Source organism: Aspergillus nomiae (assembly GCF_001204775.2).
Source record: "Aspergillus nomiae NRRL 13137 chromosome Unknown contig00577, whole genome shotgun sequence".
Taxonomy (NCBI): domain Eukaryota; kingdom Fungi; phylum Ascomycota; class Eurotiomycetes; order Eurotiales; family Aspergillaceae; genus Aspergillus; species Aspergillus nomiae.
Genome location: NW_015378632.1, coordinates 1,237 through 16,331, shown reverse-complemented (window position 1 = coordinate 16,331; position 15,095 = coordinate 1,237). Strand labels below are relative to the sequence as shown.

Here is a 15,095-nt window from a genome sequence, read left to right as displayed (position 1 = left end):
CAAATCCACAATTTACGGATGTGGATTGCGGATATCCATGGACATGGCGGATCTTGCCACAGTCTATTAAAGGCTAACTTATTTCACTGTTATTAGCTAGTTACTATCTAACATGAATCTACGCTATATACGCCGTTTTACCTGCACCACTTCACCACTTCACATATTGTACACTCTGTCTTTTCTCTGAAGAAACCGTTGACCTAGAAGCGCTTTCCAATCCTCTGATTCGTGTTTTAAGCGGCGTGTTCGGTGACGGTGAAGCTGTACGAAGGCTTAATGTCATTGGCCACAGGGTAGTAGTCAGTACCCTTCAGCTGCATGTCACGGGCGTAGTACTCGAACTGCAAGGACTCGGAGGTAATATCAAGAGTGACAAAGCCATTCGCAGCCTGCTGGGCGTCAGCGCCGAGCCACTTGGCGAAAGGGCCGAGAGGCACGCCAAAGTTGCAGTCGCCAGCCTCGGCGTAACCGGCACCACCAGTGAGCACGAAGTCTAAGCCCTGATACTGGTAGTGAGCCATACAGTGATCGTGACCATTGATGACCACACCTTTGTGCTCGCGCACGATATCCATTAGTGGGGCTAGCTCCGTGTAGTTGCCCGAGGAAGAGATGTAACCATGGTGGATCTGGAGGATCTTCCAGGTAGCGTCAGACTCCTCGAAGGACTTACGCAGGAATTCAATCTGCGTCTGGGTGTCCTTGTGACACTCGATGACGTAGTCGGTGTTGTAGACGGATGTGCTCTTCTGGTAATCGTTGATAAAGCAATCCGAATCGACAACAGCAAAGGTTGCAGTCCAGTTGGAGCCCTTGAGATCATAGGTATAGTAAGGCAGCTTATCGTGGCCGAAGAACCAGCGATCATCCATCAAGGGGGCAATATGAGTTTGGAATTCAACACCGGCTTTACCCACGACAACGTCATGGTTACCAATAGCCTGGTACCAGGGCTTGCCATCAAACGCCTCACCCACATACATATCACGCCATCCCTCATAGAAGCGCTGAATACCGATCGAGGTAAAGTCGACACCGCTGTCGTAAAAGTTGTCGCCGACGGACACGAAGGCGGAACAGTTCTTCATAAGACACACCTGCTCGATATACTGGGCAGTCTTGGCTACAGACGACGTTAATGTTTCTCCTTTTGTCCTCCCCGGGTTCTGAATGAATCACTATGAGGACTTACTCTCTTCGATTGTAGCATTCGATATAGCGTTGCGGTCACCAGCATCGCAATCGTTCTGTATCTCGCGAGGGATATCGACACCGTCCGCCTTGAGTCTAGGCAAGACATTATTACAAAAGTCCAGAGGCAGAGGCTGCCAGCCAGTCCAGCCATAGTCTATACAATCAAGATGATCGTAACGTTAATCTCCGTCTCTCATCTTTGTTTATAGCCATGATGTGTCGTTGGCAAAAGAACGAGATGTCTTACCTCCGAGCAGAGCAACTGTGAGTTTAGCGGCACCAATTGGCGCCTCGATGGAGTTGGGGGCGGCCGAAGTAGCCACGGCAAGCCCCAGGGCCAGAGCAATCCAAGAACCGACTGGCATTTTGGAAGCAAAAGTTGAATTCCGTAACAGTGCTCGCAGTAGATCTATTTTGCAAAGTGAGGTGTCCCTGCGTTTATTTATGAACCGCGAGGGACAAACCTAGTCTGGAAAAAAAAAGATGATCTCCTTCGGAGGACTTTGCGACCTTGTTCTTAGATCGAGTCGTTTCATGCGCCGATATCCAGGGACCGGGTGGCAAGGCAAGTACATTGACCGAAATAGAGTTAATAGACGACGACAAGTTTCCGGGTTTGGCATTCTGGAAAAGCCTCGGAATTTTGCAGGAGCCAATGGCAGGTTGCATCGCTTTCACGTGTCGCACGGAAGCCGCACTCGTGCCTGTCGAGAGGAGCGCGTGCCACGTGGAGGAACCGTTGGATGGTCGCAAAGAGGTTGTTCCTGAAAGTGGGCAGACTCACGCGGGTGTGGTAGAAAGCTTGACCAAAGCTTGACCAAGGCTTGAGCAACGTGACCGAAGCTTGGCTCCCTGGCAAGCTAACCCAAGAAGAACCCGACATGGCAGTAGTGTGGGGGTCGTTCGCCGGATGACCTCCCAAGATGGTGTTAGTGGCCGAAACATTCCCTCCCTTCTTTAAATTTGGGGATAGTGGAAATTAGGCTTCTTCATGATGATTTCTGTCAGGTGGGCTCTCTTGGAAGTGGTCGCAAGCCAGAAGTCTCGCCGAGCACACGTGTGGCTTTGGATGGCGGCCGGTAGTGGCTTGGACCCCAACATCCAAAGCTGAGCCAGAAAGCTTAGCCCATGCACGCCTCTGACCTAGGCCAGAATAATCGAGCGACGGCGCTATCAGTGCCACGTGCTGAGCGCAATATTGTAATTGCATCACCGGGCTGCAGCCAGGCAGAAGGGGTCCACGAAATCGGCGCCGAGAGCCCGTTTCCACGAAAATACCAAGACGCCGGATGCGTGGTACAATCTCCGTGAACAGGGTACGAAGTATAAAGATAGGACTTATGACCTTATCGATCCCCCATTGCCTTACAGAGAGAGCTGCATTCTGCCACTGCTCTTTCTTTGAAGACTCTGTCAAATCTCCCCGCTAGCAAGGATGCCCTGTCTGGGTAACGTGGCTTCAGTTCTGGCCCTCGTCTCGACGGCGACTGCCCAGTATGCTCTTCCCGCTAATGAAGTGCCCTACACTGGCGGCAACGTCTTTAAGCAAGATGACCCAGCCGTGGCAAGCTATCCCTTCTCTTATAAACCTCCCTTCGAACCAGAGCATTACCACGGCTACTACTCATGGTCGGTGAACAATGACACCGTCAGCGGTAGCAACTTCACTGGTTACAGCGCCAAGGACAGCTATCTCATTCCCGACGGTGCGACTGGCAAGTTTCCTTTCTTCCTGATCAACGAAGGGACTCCCAAGACGATAAATAGCTCCAAGCTGTTCAAGACTTCCCCCTCGCCGAACAATGCTTGCGCAGACAATCAGTGCGAGGGCAAGTTCAAGAAAATTCTTCATATCATCTTCGAGAACGAGGTCTACGACTGGACCATGGGCCAAGCCTACTGGAAATTGCTGGCTACCCGTGGTAAACTGCTCAGGAGGAGCTACGCTATTACCCACCCGTCCCTGCCCAACTATGCTGCGATCGTCGCCGGGGATTTCTTCGGTATGGCCCATGAGGATTTCTACCATGTGAACGCCACTACCATCTACGATCTTCTCGAGGACAAGGGCGTCTCTTATGGTACCTACGCCGAGTGGTACAATCCTATTGCCACTCACCGGGGTCCCAATGACTGCAACAACTACATGTTCAATGGTCCTATCGATAACACCAACCCGACCTGGTGGTCTCAGGTGTATCGCCGCCTTGATGTTCCGGCCCTGCTATTTAGTTCCTATACGAGCAGATACGATCGCTGCAGCAAGATCTACAGCGCGAATAACACCTTTACTGATCACGTCATGTCACACACTCTGCCAGAGTATTCGTTCTACGTACCGGATATGCTTCACAACGCCCATGACCCCACCTCGGACAGTAACTACTTTAACCAGCCGAACACTGGCGGTGAGTGGCTCAACTCATTCTTGGACCTGTACCTACCCGAGCTAGAGGCTCAAGGCACTCTGGTGGTTGCCACCTTCGACGAGGCTACCTGGTGGAACGACGACGATGCGTCTCCCAACAACGACAATCACATCACCACGATCCTCTTCGGGGCTGGCATTACCCCTAACACGACCGATGATAGCTATTTAACTCTTTACGGCATGCTGCGCGGTGCCATTCAGAATTTTGGCCTAGGCTCGCTCGGCCGTAATGACACTAATACCACCAACGGTAATCTATTTGACCTGGTTGATTACTCTCATGCAAGCAAGAAAGCAAAGTTGGCCGAGAAGTGGTGAAATTTCTTGAGCAGAGGACCACCAGGCAAACCAGGCTTACAATTGGTTTGCGGTAGTTAGTATGGTTGTTGAGGAATCAAGCTGATATTCATTGTATTTACTATGTCCTTTCGAATTAATCATCTTCTCGCGGAGGAAATTACCCTACTTGATCCAGCCTAATGTGCTCGTCCATTGGTGTTGAAAATGGGTATCACAAAATAGCGCCACAGAGACGACGACTCCTTATCTTTGTCTGCTTCTAGACTATCAAAGTAAGCCTTAAAATCCGCTAAGTTGCCCAAGACCCCCTAGTCGCTCAAGCTAGTCACAGCACAACAAGTCTCCGTATCCATCGCAGAGTCTCACGTTCCACTTGCTGCGATCTGCCTAGCTCACCCTCTGTAAGGTATCGTACACCCTAGATCCCTGTTAGTTCCTATACCAATCCCTCCCCTGGGGCTCAGCCTCTTGCACAAACTCGATTGGACCCTTGGCAAACTGCTCTGCAGCCTACTTGCCCTTTGACAGGTGGTGACTAAAATTGAACAACAACAATGCAACTTCCAAGAAATCGGTTGTCTGATCCTTCCATTCTTTCTACCACAATTCCAACCGCGCCGTTATAACTTCGCTCAGGCCGTGCTCATCCTTTAAGGACATATATGTCTTGGCACCCCAAGAAAGTGGGTGAGGAGCTTTCGAACTGGGGATTATAAGTCTAAACTCTCGGCGCACGGGATGTCTGCAACAAGGATACGTGGATCCTGGAAGAGTACGTCCAGCAAGACGTCACTCTTAGCATAATAAATCAGCTCAAAGCTCCCTCCACTGCATTACAGATCATTTTCTGCCGAGCTTCGCCGCTGATTGCCGTTGGTCGTTTCTAGCGACAGCATCATTGAATGGAGGACCAACAAATTAGATCAAGGACCTACTGGTAGTCTTGATGCTACTGTGATTTAGATGAAGATTGTCGAGGAAGTGGCATGGAATTGTTGCGATAGACGCTAGAGATCGTAACTGGTAATCTTGTACAATAAACCACCGACGCCAGCAACGATACCTGATACCCAAAATTAGCAGAAGATCGGGGATTCTGATGAGAGAGAATTGCACCGACATACCGAAGCCCTAAATTAAATTGAACTACATCAAATTATTAATGTAACTGGTTAAGATCCTGATTTATATAACTAATTGGAGATTAAAGATCTAGACCTAAATTTCCTAGATCTAAATAATTCAAATCAGCGAATTGAAATTGAAAAAGATAATAAAGTTTCAGGTACTTTACCACCTACACCACTAACTAAAGAAATATTTAACTTTAATTTAGGGCCATCTACTAGGGGTTTTACCCCTATATCCAGGATATCTTCACCTTCTATAGTTTTAATCGATAATAAAAATTTTAATAAAGAAAGTTTCCATAGATCAGAACTGACTATAGATCTAGGAATTAATTAGAAAAGACCTAGATCTAAATTACCTAATAATCCTAACCCTAGGCCTTATCAGATTTCAAGGAATTCACAGATGTAGTTCATCGTTGTGCCGATAGTGGTATTTCTACAACCGCGCCTTTGATCGTTGCAGATGGTACGCGTCCCAGTCCACCGGGTGTTTGGCCTGGAACTTGTTTACACCGTAGGATCCGTCCGCACCAGGCTTCATCATCTCATCGAATAACTCCTTGACCCCCCTCGCCTGCTCATCCTTTCCACCATGCACCCATGCAAGCCTCACCAAATCCTTCGACATCCGGGATGCTGCTGATGAAGCGATTTTAAGTCGGGTAAGGAAGCCATCTAACATCATCGACAGCTGCTCGGCATCTTCTGCAAGCTCCATGACGAGCCCTCGTGTCTTGAGTTCAGCCGCTGTCACCGACCGCGCAGACAGCATGGCTTCTCGAGCGAAAGGAATCCCCCATTCTCGAATGACATATTTGGAGATGGTTGCTGGGCACAAGCCTAGCTTTACTTCGCTCAGGGTCATGGTCGTGGCTTTAGCGGCCAGTCGCATGTCGCAGGCGAACGCAAGCCCGACGCCACCACCAAATGCAGGCCCGTTCAGACACGCGATAGTTACTTTGGGACTCTGGTCGATAGCTTCCAAGAGATTGACAAGCCTGTCATATTGTGTATCACTTGTTGACCCTCCCTGAGCCACGGGGGTACTTCCTTTGGCCAGATTCATTCCTGTGCAGAAGAACTTCCCGCTGCCAGTGAGAACGATGCGGGTGATTGATGGGTCCGCGTTGGCGTTCTTGATTACTGTTGTGAGTTCATCTGTCAATGCCGCAGAGAGAGCGTTGCCATTCTTTGGACGGTTCAAAGTGATTTTCAAATTCACACCGCTTCGGGACAGGAGCAGTCCTTCGGTTTCTCCGACGACCATCCATTGCAGGTTAGTTGCATTCGCTGATTGTTGAGTCAACTTGTGCTTCACGATCAACGCTGGTCCCGCGCGGCTGGAGTTTGATTTAGTCAGTCGCTCCGATATCCAGGCCCCGGTCTCCGCCAGTTTCAACAAGTCTACTCCCGTATCGACTCCAGACTTCTGAAACATATAGACTAGATCCTCTGACGCGACATTACCCTTTGCCCCAGGCGCAAACGGGCAGCCACCAAGCCCAGCCACGCTGCTGTCAAATACCCGAACACCACACTTGTAGGCCTCCCACACGTTCGCTACCGCTCCCCCGTAAGTATCATGGAAATGGCCTGCGAGTTGCTCGAGCGGTATGTCATTATCCTTCAGATATGTAACGAGGCGACGGACCTCGAGAGGAGTGCCCACTCCCAAGGTATCGCCGAGGCTCACCTCGTAGCACCCAGCTTCAAGGAGTGTCCTTGCGCAAAGGAGCACCGAGGATGTCGGCGTCGGGCCGTCATACGGGTCTGCAAATATACACGATACGTAGCTGGAATCATTAGAGGAAGCTGGATTCTCGGTCGTTTCTCGACTCACCCTCGGACCGCAATGTTAGCGTTCACTGCAGCAGATGCCACCTGCTTCGCTCTCGCTAGTCCCTCTTCGACGGTGCCATTTATGTTGGCTCGACTAAACCCCTCTGTGGCGCTGACAAAGACCGCAACCTCTCGGACCCCATGCTGGACGGCGATCTGAAAGCCTTTGAGGTTCGGAACAAGAATCGGCAGACGGAGGTCCGAGGTGCGTAATAATTGCTGAATCATTGGATTTTGCATGACCTGCCGACAGTCTGCCAGCTGGGGAATTGCTCGAGGGGAGACGACTGAGGTTAATTCGATGGTCTGGAGTCCTGTTGCTCGTAGTCGACTAATCAGCTCTAGTTTGGTCGTCGTGTCCACTGGGTCCCGAATATTTTGGAGTCCATCGCGGGGCCCGACCTCGACTATTCGTACGGATGGTGTGGCTGATGACATTGTCTTTGATTCATCCATACTATCAATGTGCTATTTTGCGCGGATTCTGGCTGTGGATATAGTTGTTGGCAATCCGTTCCCCGGACCGGCCTTTGTCCCCGGATCTCTCCGGCTTCCGTACCCCGGACCGACCCTGCGAGGTCCGCTTATGTATGCTCTGTGATTGGTTTGCTCTGATCTATCCTACTAAGTACTGCTACTACTACTGGTAGTAGAGGATGTGGGTCAACATAAGAATCTGTGCTCTACAGTCTGGCTCCAATATGCCGCTCTTTTACCAGCCGATTCACAATCTCCCGTAGGAGGTGCTTCTGGTGCTTTCCACTGCCAGTCTTGGGAAAGTCGTCTCCCATTCCACGCTCTCCCAACCAGAACACATGATGGGGGGTCTTGTGACGACCGAGCCTGTCACTGACCCATTGTTTGACTTCGGGATCCGAGATTCTCTGGCACCCCACAGCAGCTTTCAAGACGCATCCAACAACCTCTCCGTATCGCTCGTCCTTAATGCCTATAACACTGGCTTCACTGATCGAGGGGTGCGACATCAGCTGATCCTCAATCTCACGGGGGAAAATATTCTCCCCCCCTGGTTGTTCAATGAGCGATTGATTCAGTCTTTAGGCCTCTCGTAACTGAATCACTCACCTCGGATGATAATGTCCTTGATACGACCGGTGATATGTCCGTATCCTTGCTCATCCAGCATGACTTCGTCCCCGGTGTGCATCCAGAGCACCCCATTTTCATCCCTCCTCATCACCTCCCTCGTCTTTTCCTCATTTCGAAAATATCCTTTCTGCAACGCGTAGCCGCTGATGCACAGCTCACCTCTTTGACCCCGGGGCACAATCCTGCCGTTCTGGTCAATTACTTTCACCGCGGTATGAGGCATCACCCTCCCAATAGTGGCCGTCCGCTTGTCCTCCGGGTCATCCAACGACGTAATAAAATTCACCGGGCTTGTCTCTGTCATTCCATAGGCAATCAGCATCTTATCGCACCCCATAAGCTCACGCAGCTGGTGCATCAGGTTCTGGGACACTGCTGATCCCGATGCGAGCCCGGTCCTGAGGCGTCGTGGTCGCTGTCCTGTTTTTGCAATGACCTCCAATTCAGCTACAAACATGGTAGGCACTCCTAGGATTACCGTGGCATCCTCGGTCATGACGGCATCCACAATGCTGCTGGCGCGGAAATGATCGGAAGGGAAGAGGATAGAGCTTCCGTAGCAGAACGAGGCTAGCAGACCCATTACAAGGCCAAAACAGTGGAATAAAGGCGGGCCACAACAGATGACATCCTCCGGTGTGAGGCGCATGGCGTTGCCGACGAAACGTGCATTGTTGATGATGTTGCTGCGGGGATATTAGCTGTCGTTGTAGTAGTACCACTATGTCAGACGTACATATTGGTTAACATAGCGGCTTTTGGGGAGCCTGTCGTACCTGGGACAGGGTCAGAAATGATTCATGGAGTTGGACAACCGATTTACCGACCGGATGTGAACTGCAAGTTCAGCACATCTTCCGGTGCAAGGCCCCGCTCTGCTTGTGCAAGCAGCGCATCTCCATCGTGCACTGTACTGCCCCTCACTGTGAATTGTGCATATGACTCTAACAGGACACCTCGCGCACCGCCAACATCCCCCCTCAAGCAAACCACCCCTCGAAGCTTTGGGAGCTCTGGGTTGCGATCTTGATGACCTCGGAGAACCCCGATATGGCCAGCTAGGCTTCGAGATCCGATACTAGGTGCAATGAAGACCAGCGTGCAACCTCGTGTTGATCATCAGCGTATACCCTTGCCAATTATCGCGATCGAGTGTGGCCAGATACCTACAGCTTCGGTGTACGGCGTTCTTCAACTCCTCCGGGGTGTACGTATTGTTCAGTACGACAACCGGACACCCAATTCGTGCTGCCCCCATGAAGACCTCCACGTATTCGGAGCTGTTCCCATCCATGATCCCTATGCCATCCCCGTGTTGGAGACCCGTCTCTAATAGTGCCTTTGCTACCGCTTTACTTCGAGTCGCAAGATCGCGATAGGACAGTCGGACGGATTGCCAAGGGACAATCACGGCCGCACGATCACCGTAGCGACCCGCCTGTTCATGAATGAGATCGCATAAAGTTGTATTTATCAGGAGCTCGGGCTCTTTCGGGCCGTGGACGAGCGATAGCTGGGCAGCCATGATGGAACTTTGTAAGGAAATGAGAAGCGTACTTGATCTCGGCTAAGGTCAGGTGAGCTGAGGGAAAGGAGGCGAGCCCGTCCAATGTATACAGACCCCTCGGAGCAGCACACATTCTAGCGCATATAATACATCTTTAATATTTTCCTGCTTACCCGGTCAAGCGGGGAAGTGCATGTGGACCTGCTGTCCGGCCTCCACAGCCCTGGACGGACGACCACCGGGGTTCGGACCGGGCAGCGGAATCGAAGCTGTGCCCTCTAGCTTGACGGAATCAAAACAACAAGAACTCTTCCATTAACCGTCGTATTGCAACGTTCAATCATAACCATCTTCGCTATTGTTTATCATGCCTGCCACATCACTGTTTCCCGTAGTCAACTCCCGCCTCGACCTCCGGGGGGAACAGTTCCAACAGAACAAAGCCAGATGGGAACCGGTTCTGGAGCGATTCGAAGATTCCCTGAGGCAAGTCAGTGCAGAGGGCAATGGTGCTTCACTGAGACGGCACCAAAGCAGGTGCCAGTTGTTGCGCAAGTCAACCAACCCCCGTATCTAAGCTGTGCGACTAACCATGCGTAGCCCGAGACAGAGTGGCCCTGCTTTTGGACCAGGATTCCCCGTTTCTGGAAGTGGGATGCTTTGCGGGCTTCGGCAATGAGGACTCGACGCCCTGCGCGAACTTGATTGCAGGAATAGGCAACGTCAGGTGGGTCGTGCTCGCCATCATTTGTCAGAAGCGTTTTCATTGAGTGACTGTTAGTGGGCGGCCATCCTTTGTCATGTCGCATATCCCAACGCAGAGTGGCGGCGCCTGGAATGAAATGACAGGTGTGTATCAAGCTTCAAATCTCGATGACAGGTAGATAAATCTGACAGACCGAAGTCGCGAAGGTAAACCGTGTGATGCAGATTGCCTTCGAGAATGACCTACCTCTTATTTCATTAGTCCAATCGGTAACACCGTCTCTTCCAGTCCGCTTATCCGTGAAGTCTAATGTTTGTAGGCGGGTGTCTTTCTTCCCCAGCAGTTCCGAGTATTCCACAAGGGTGGCCAACTCTTCCGAGATCTCGCAGTCCGCACTGCGCACGGAAAGCCGTCGTGTGCGATTGTGTTTGGCTCCTCAACTGCCGGCGGTGCCTATCATCCTGCGCTCTCAGACTATACAATCTTTGTCGAAAACCAAGCCCAGGCATTCCTCGGAGGTCCCCCACTGGTAAAGATGGCTACGGGGGAGGTGATTGGGGCCGAGGAATTGGGCGGAGCCAGGGTTCACGCGACAATTACCGGCCTGGCTGACCAGATTGCGGTGGACGAGTGTGTATACCCTTCATGCGATCCCAACCGGGTACTGACAAAGGGCATAGATTTGACGCCATCGTCAAGGCTCGGGAATGGGTTGCCTCGCTCCACGAACGATCCCCGCTATTGCCTGCGCTGATCCCACCTGTCGCTCCACGGTATCCCGTTGAAGATCTCCTGTCGATTGTGAACCCGGATATCCGCAAACCTTTCGACATGCAGGAGGTATTGCTGCGGATTGTTGATGATTCGCGTCTATCCCTGTTCAAACCCAAGTATGGACCAAATATGATAACAGCATGGGCGCATATTCTAGGTATGTTTTTCACAATGCTAACCTGTGGGATGCCTTTAACATGGACTAGGTTCTCCCGTCGGTATCGTCGCGAACCAAATCTCAGTAATCAATCCTAACGAAGCAGCCAAGACAGCGCAGTTTATTCGCATGTGTAATCAACAGTACGAGCCTGAACCTTTTGGGATGTCAATTCTTTATATACTAACTTTCTAGAAACACGCCCATTATCTTCCTCCACAACGTCACTGGCTTCATGGTCGGCGCCAAAGCCGAGCACGCTGGAATCATCAAAACGGGCGCCCAGCTTGTCTCGGCCGTTAGTTGCTCTACCGTGCCACATATCTCCATTATCCTAGGTGCGTCGTATGGAGCAGGGAACTATGCCATGTGCGGTCGATCCTACAACCCTCGCTTTATATTTACCTGGCCGACCGGCCGCTGCAGTGTGTTGGGCCCTGATCAGCTAGCTGGGGTCATGGAGACGGTGCGGATTTCAAGCGCCAAATCCAAGGGCGAGGTTCTGTCGCCGGAGGAATTGAAGAAACAGGTGCAGTCATTCAGGGATGCCGCTCAGCGGGACAGTGAGTGCTATGCGACAAGTTCGATGTTGGTTGACGATGGCGTTATTGACCCGAGAGATACGCGAGATGTGCTAGGGATGTGTTTGGAGGTCGTAGCTCTGCCGGGGGTGCAGGGGACGGAGACGCATAAACTTTTGGCTAGGATTTAGTTCTTCTCCTCAAGATTGTTAAGATATGTAGCATGGAGATGAAACCCCTATCAATGCAGGATATTATATTGTACTACGTCAGTTCCTCGCAACCCACACGAGCAGCCAAGTTCTCAGGTAGATGATACCATCCAACATTCGTAGAAGACTTCTGAGATTGGGGATCCTATTCTGGATTACCCTGGACTAGAACAGCTCGTTTCTTGGAGAACGTGGGATGTTCGTGGTGTTGACGGTCCGGTGGCTCGAAACCGGACCGATCCGGACCAGGAGCGGCATCTTCAGTCCGGGGGCAACGGAACAGACGGAGAATAAACTTACAGTCATTTTAATAATAGGTAACCCTGTTCACTTCCGCCTGGATACCCTATACACTCATAGGCAGATACACCATGGTATCACTCACGACAATGAATGGGCCAATCCAGGGTGCCTCACCCGTCCGAAACCCTCTCTTTGTTGCACCTTGTCCAGTAGGAACGGATGGCCGCCCTATTATCCGAAAGGTGCTGATTGCCAACCGTGGAGAGATTGCCTGTCGCGTTATTCAAACCTGTCGAAAACTCAATATGACATCTGTCGCTGTTTACGTGGATGAGTATGCGGCCACCCTCCGAAACTACGAGAGCAGAATTAACCTCAGCCAGAGATGCCACATCCGGCCATATCAAAGACGCGGATGAGGCCGTCCGGATTGGCAGCATAGAGAAAGGCCAGCGTAATCCATTCCTTGATGTAGAGTTGCTCGTCAAAACGGCTCTGTCTGTCGGTGCGGACTCCATTCATCCAGGATACGGCTACCTGAGCGAGAACGCCGATTTTGCGACTCGTGTGCGAGACGCTGGCCTGATCTTCATCGGACCCAGTGCCAGCGCCATGTCGACATTGGGCGACAAACGGACAGCGAAGGACTACCTGCGAGAGCATGCGCAGGATGTACCTCTCATCCCCGGATACTCGGGATCTAGCCAGGATGCTACCGAGCTAGCGAAGTTTGCAGCCGAGATTGGATTTCCGGTGATGCTGAAAGCCTCAGCAGGGGGTGGAGGTAAAGGCATGCGCATTATACGCGAGGAAAAACAATTGCAGTCTGAACTGGAGCGAGCGCAGTCTGAGGCGCACCGATCGTTCGGGTCGGCGGATTGTATCCTGGAAAAGTACATCGAGAGCAGTAAGCACGTCGAGATCCAGATCATGGGCGATAGTCATGGAGATGTGGTCTCGTTCTTTGACCGGGACTGCTCGGTGCAGAGACGACATCAGAAGGTTATTGAGGAGACTCCCTGTCCCTTTCTCACGCCAGAGACACGGCAGAAAATGAGTGCCACGGCCGTGCGGATTGCGAAACTGATCGGGTATGAGAATGCGGGGACGGTGGAGTTTGTTGTTGATGTACAGACTGGCAACTTCTACTTTCTCGAAGTCAATGCACGGCTGCAGGTTGAGCATCCTATCACTGAAGAAGTGACGGGGGTCGATCTGGTCTCTCTGCAGTTATACGTTGCAGCAGGAGGGAGCCTGGCTACCCTGCCCGTTGCCCATAATGTCACTCTACAGGGCCACGCTATTGAATGCCGCCTATGTGCCGAGGACCCTCGACGCAATTTCTTCCCGGAGCACGGCAAAATTCATCTCTGGCTGCCGGCATCTGGCGTGTTAGGGCCCGGCCGAGACGTGCGCTACGAGACTGCGGTCCAAACAGGCTCCTCCGTGTCCATATACTTCGACTCTATGATCGCCAAGCTCGTCGTCTGGGCCCCCACACGGGCGTTGGCGATTGAGAAGATGGCTCAAGTTCTTTCTCATACTGTCTGTGCCGGTGTGAAGACGAACCAGCTGCTTCTGCGCAGCTCGCTGTTACATCCCGCCTTCCAGGATTCAGCATACACTACCGGATTTCTGTCTTCCTACCTGGACGAGCTGTTGCGAGAACCATCTCACCCGGATATGGTTGCAATCCGGACCTCTCTGTCGATTCTTCCAGGCCTGCTGTTGTGGAGACTTGCAGGTCTAAATTCCAATGTCTCCAATCCGCGGCCTTTCCGCAGTATTCGTCGACAGTTTCGGAACCAGCGATTCGACCCGGTCAGCGCCCACTGTGAGATTGTTTCCGTGGTCGACTGGCCTTACACGGTGGCGGATGGAGTGGATGCATCAGCGCCGCTTATGTGTGTATGGCAACCAGAGGCAGCAGGCAGTGTGTCTACCGCTGTAAAACAAGTCTATCTTCTCCCGGTCCCTGAAGTCAAGGTCTCCCAGGACGATACTACTCCTGGGGCCAGCGCCCAGTACAATGAAATTAGCAAATCACTTCGGACCGGAAAGGTCGTACCCCCAGGCAGTCCGTACACCGTCAGGGTCGAGTCGTGGACACCAGCAGAAGCAAACTACGCAGCAAGGGAGTCCTGGCTGACGAGCACAATGGAAGTCTCGATCAATGGGTCCAGAATCCGGGCCCACCTGGCAGCACCCTCTCACCGCACTGATATGGTATGCGCCTCCGCTAATCGCACACAGACAGTGCTTTGCCATGTCCCTGCGATCGGTACGTACGTCGAGTTCAAACGGGACACATTATTATCATTCATGGAAGGGCTTCGCGCGGTTGTAAAGCAGGACGACGAGGAGCAGCGGAATGTGACTGCGCCGATGCCATGTAAAGTGCTTTCAGTCTTGAAGAAGAATGGGGATGTGGTAAAGTCTGGGGACAGCGTCATGGTCATCGAGAGTATGAAGATGGAGGTTACCATCACGGCGTCGGCGGACGGCCAGTTCCATTCTACTTGGAAGGAGGGTGACGCTGTCGAGGAGGGGAAGATTCTTTGTTCTATCCATTAGCATCTTAATTAGTTTAAAAAGAGGCCTCCACGTGTAGTGGCCTTGCTTGTCGTATTGGTGAAATACGATTGATTAGGGCATTTATATCCTGGCTGAATATCCTTTCTTGAGATTCCCCCCGTAATCCAAAGCCAATCCCCGTCTTATATCGATGCAATATGAAAAACACGGCCATGCCAAGAAACGCCTCAGCTTCTTCGTAGCCTTAACATCGGGAAATAGAGCCAACTCGGACAAACCTTTCTCACTCCCTGCGCTGATTACTATTTACTCACACGTCACGACTGACCTGCTCAATCCCTTGAGCCACGGTCATTTTTCGAGGACCCCAATCCCCACCACCTGCCGCGACGCTCTATGCATCATCTCAGCGGTTTGCCATTTCTGCCTG

General features: G+C 51.7%; 5 protein-coding genes across 5 annotated transcripts; 3 read left to right on the top strand and 2 right to left on the bottom strand.

The window, feature by feature from the left end:
• Window positions 1-236: 236 nt before the first annotated feature.
• On the bottom strand, window positions 237-1,562 carry ANOM_010985 (uncharacterized protein; the record flags this gene model as incomplete). Its single annotated transcript, XM_015556241.1, has 3 exons — window positions 237-1,126; window positions 1,196-1,351; window positions 1,445-1,562. 3 exons carry the CDS (start codon window positions 1,560-1,562, stop codon window positions 237-239), a joined length of 1,164 nt encoding a protein of 387 aa, XP_015401509.1.
• A 1,070-nt stretch (window positions 1,563-2,632) lies between these two features.
• On the top strand, window positions 2,633-3,946 carry ANOM_010984 (uncharacterized protein; the record flags this gene model as incomplete). Its single annotated transcript, XM_015556240.1, has 1 exon — window positions 2,633-3,946. The coding sequence occupies one exon, from the start codon at window positions 2,633-2,635 to the stop codon at window positions 3,944-3,946; it is 1,314 nt and encodes a 437-aa protein (XP_015401506.1).
• Window positions 3,947-5,497: 1,551 nt separating this feature from the next.
• On the bottom strand, window positions 5,498-9,535 carry ANOM_010983 (uncharacterized protein; the record flags this gene model as incomplete). Its single annotated transcript, XM_015556239.1, has 7 exons — window positions 5,498-6,854; window positions 6,902-7,357; window positions 7,588-7,927; window positions 7,987-8,696; window positions 8,747-8,786; window positions 8,838-9,116; window positions 9,181-9,535. The coding sequence occupies 7 exons, from the start codon at window positions 9,533-9,535 to the stop codon at window positions 5,498-5,500; spliced, it is 3,537 nt and encodes a 1,178-aa protein (XP_015401507.1).
• A 429-nt stretch (window positions 9,536-9,964) lies between these two features.
• ANOM_010982 (acyl-CoA carboxylase subunit beta) lies at window positions 9,965-11,866 on the top strand (the record flags this gene model as incomplete). The annotated part of the gene is made up of 8 exons (XM_015556238.1): window positions 9,965-10,007; window positions 10,118-10,244; window positions 10,299-10,366; window positions 10,422-10,492; window positions 10,543-10,853; window positions 10,904-11,154; window positions 11,204-11,297; window positions 11,350-11,866. The coding sequence occupies 8 exons, from the start codon at window positions 9,965-9,967 to the stop codon at window positions 11,864-11,866; spliced, it is 1,482 nt and encodes a 493-aa protein (XP_015401505.1).
• Window positions 11,867-12,258: 392 nt separating this feature from the next.
• On the top strand, window positions 12,259-14,704 carry ANOM_010981 (acetyl/propionyl/methylcrotonyl-CoA carboxylase subunit alpha; the record flags this gene model as incomplete). The annotated part of the gene is made up of 2 exons (XM_015556237.1): window positions 12,259-12,464; window positions 12,514-14,704. 2 exons carry the CDS (start codon window positions 12,259-12,261, stop codon window positions 14,702-14,704), a joined length of 2,397 nt encoding a protein of 798 aa, XP_015401508.1.
• Window positions 14,705-15,095: the final 391 nt, after the last annotated feature.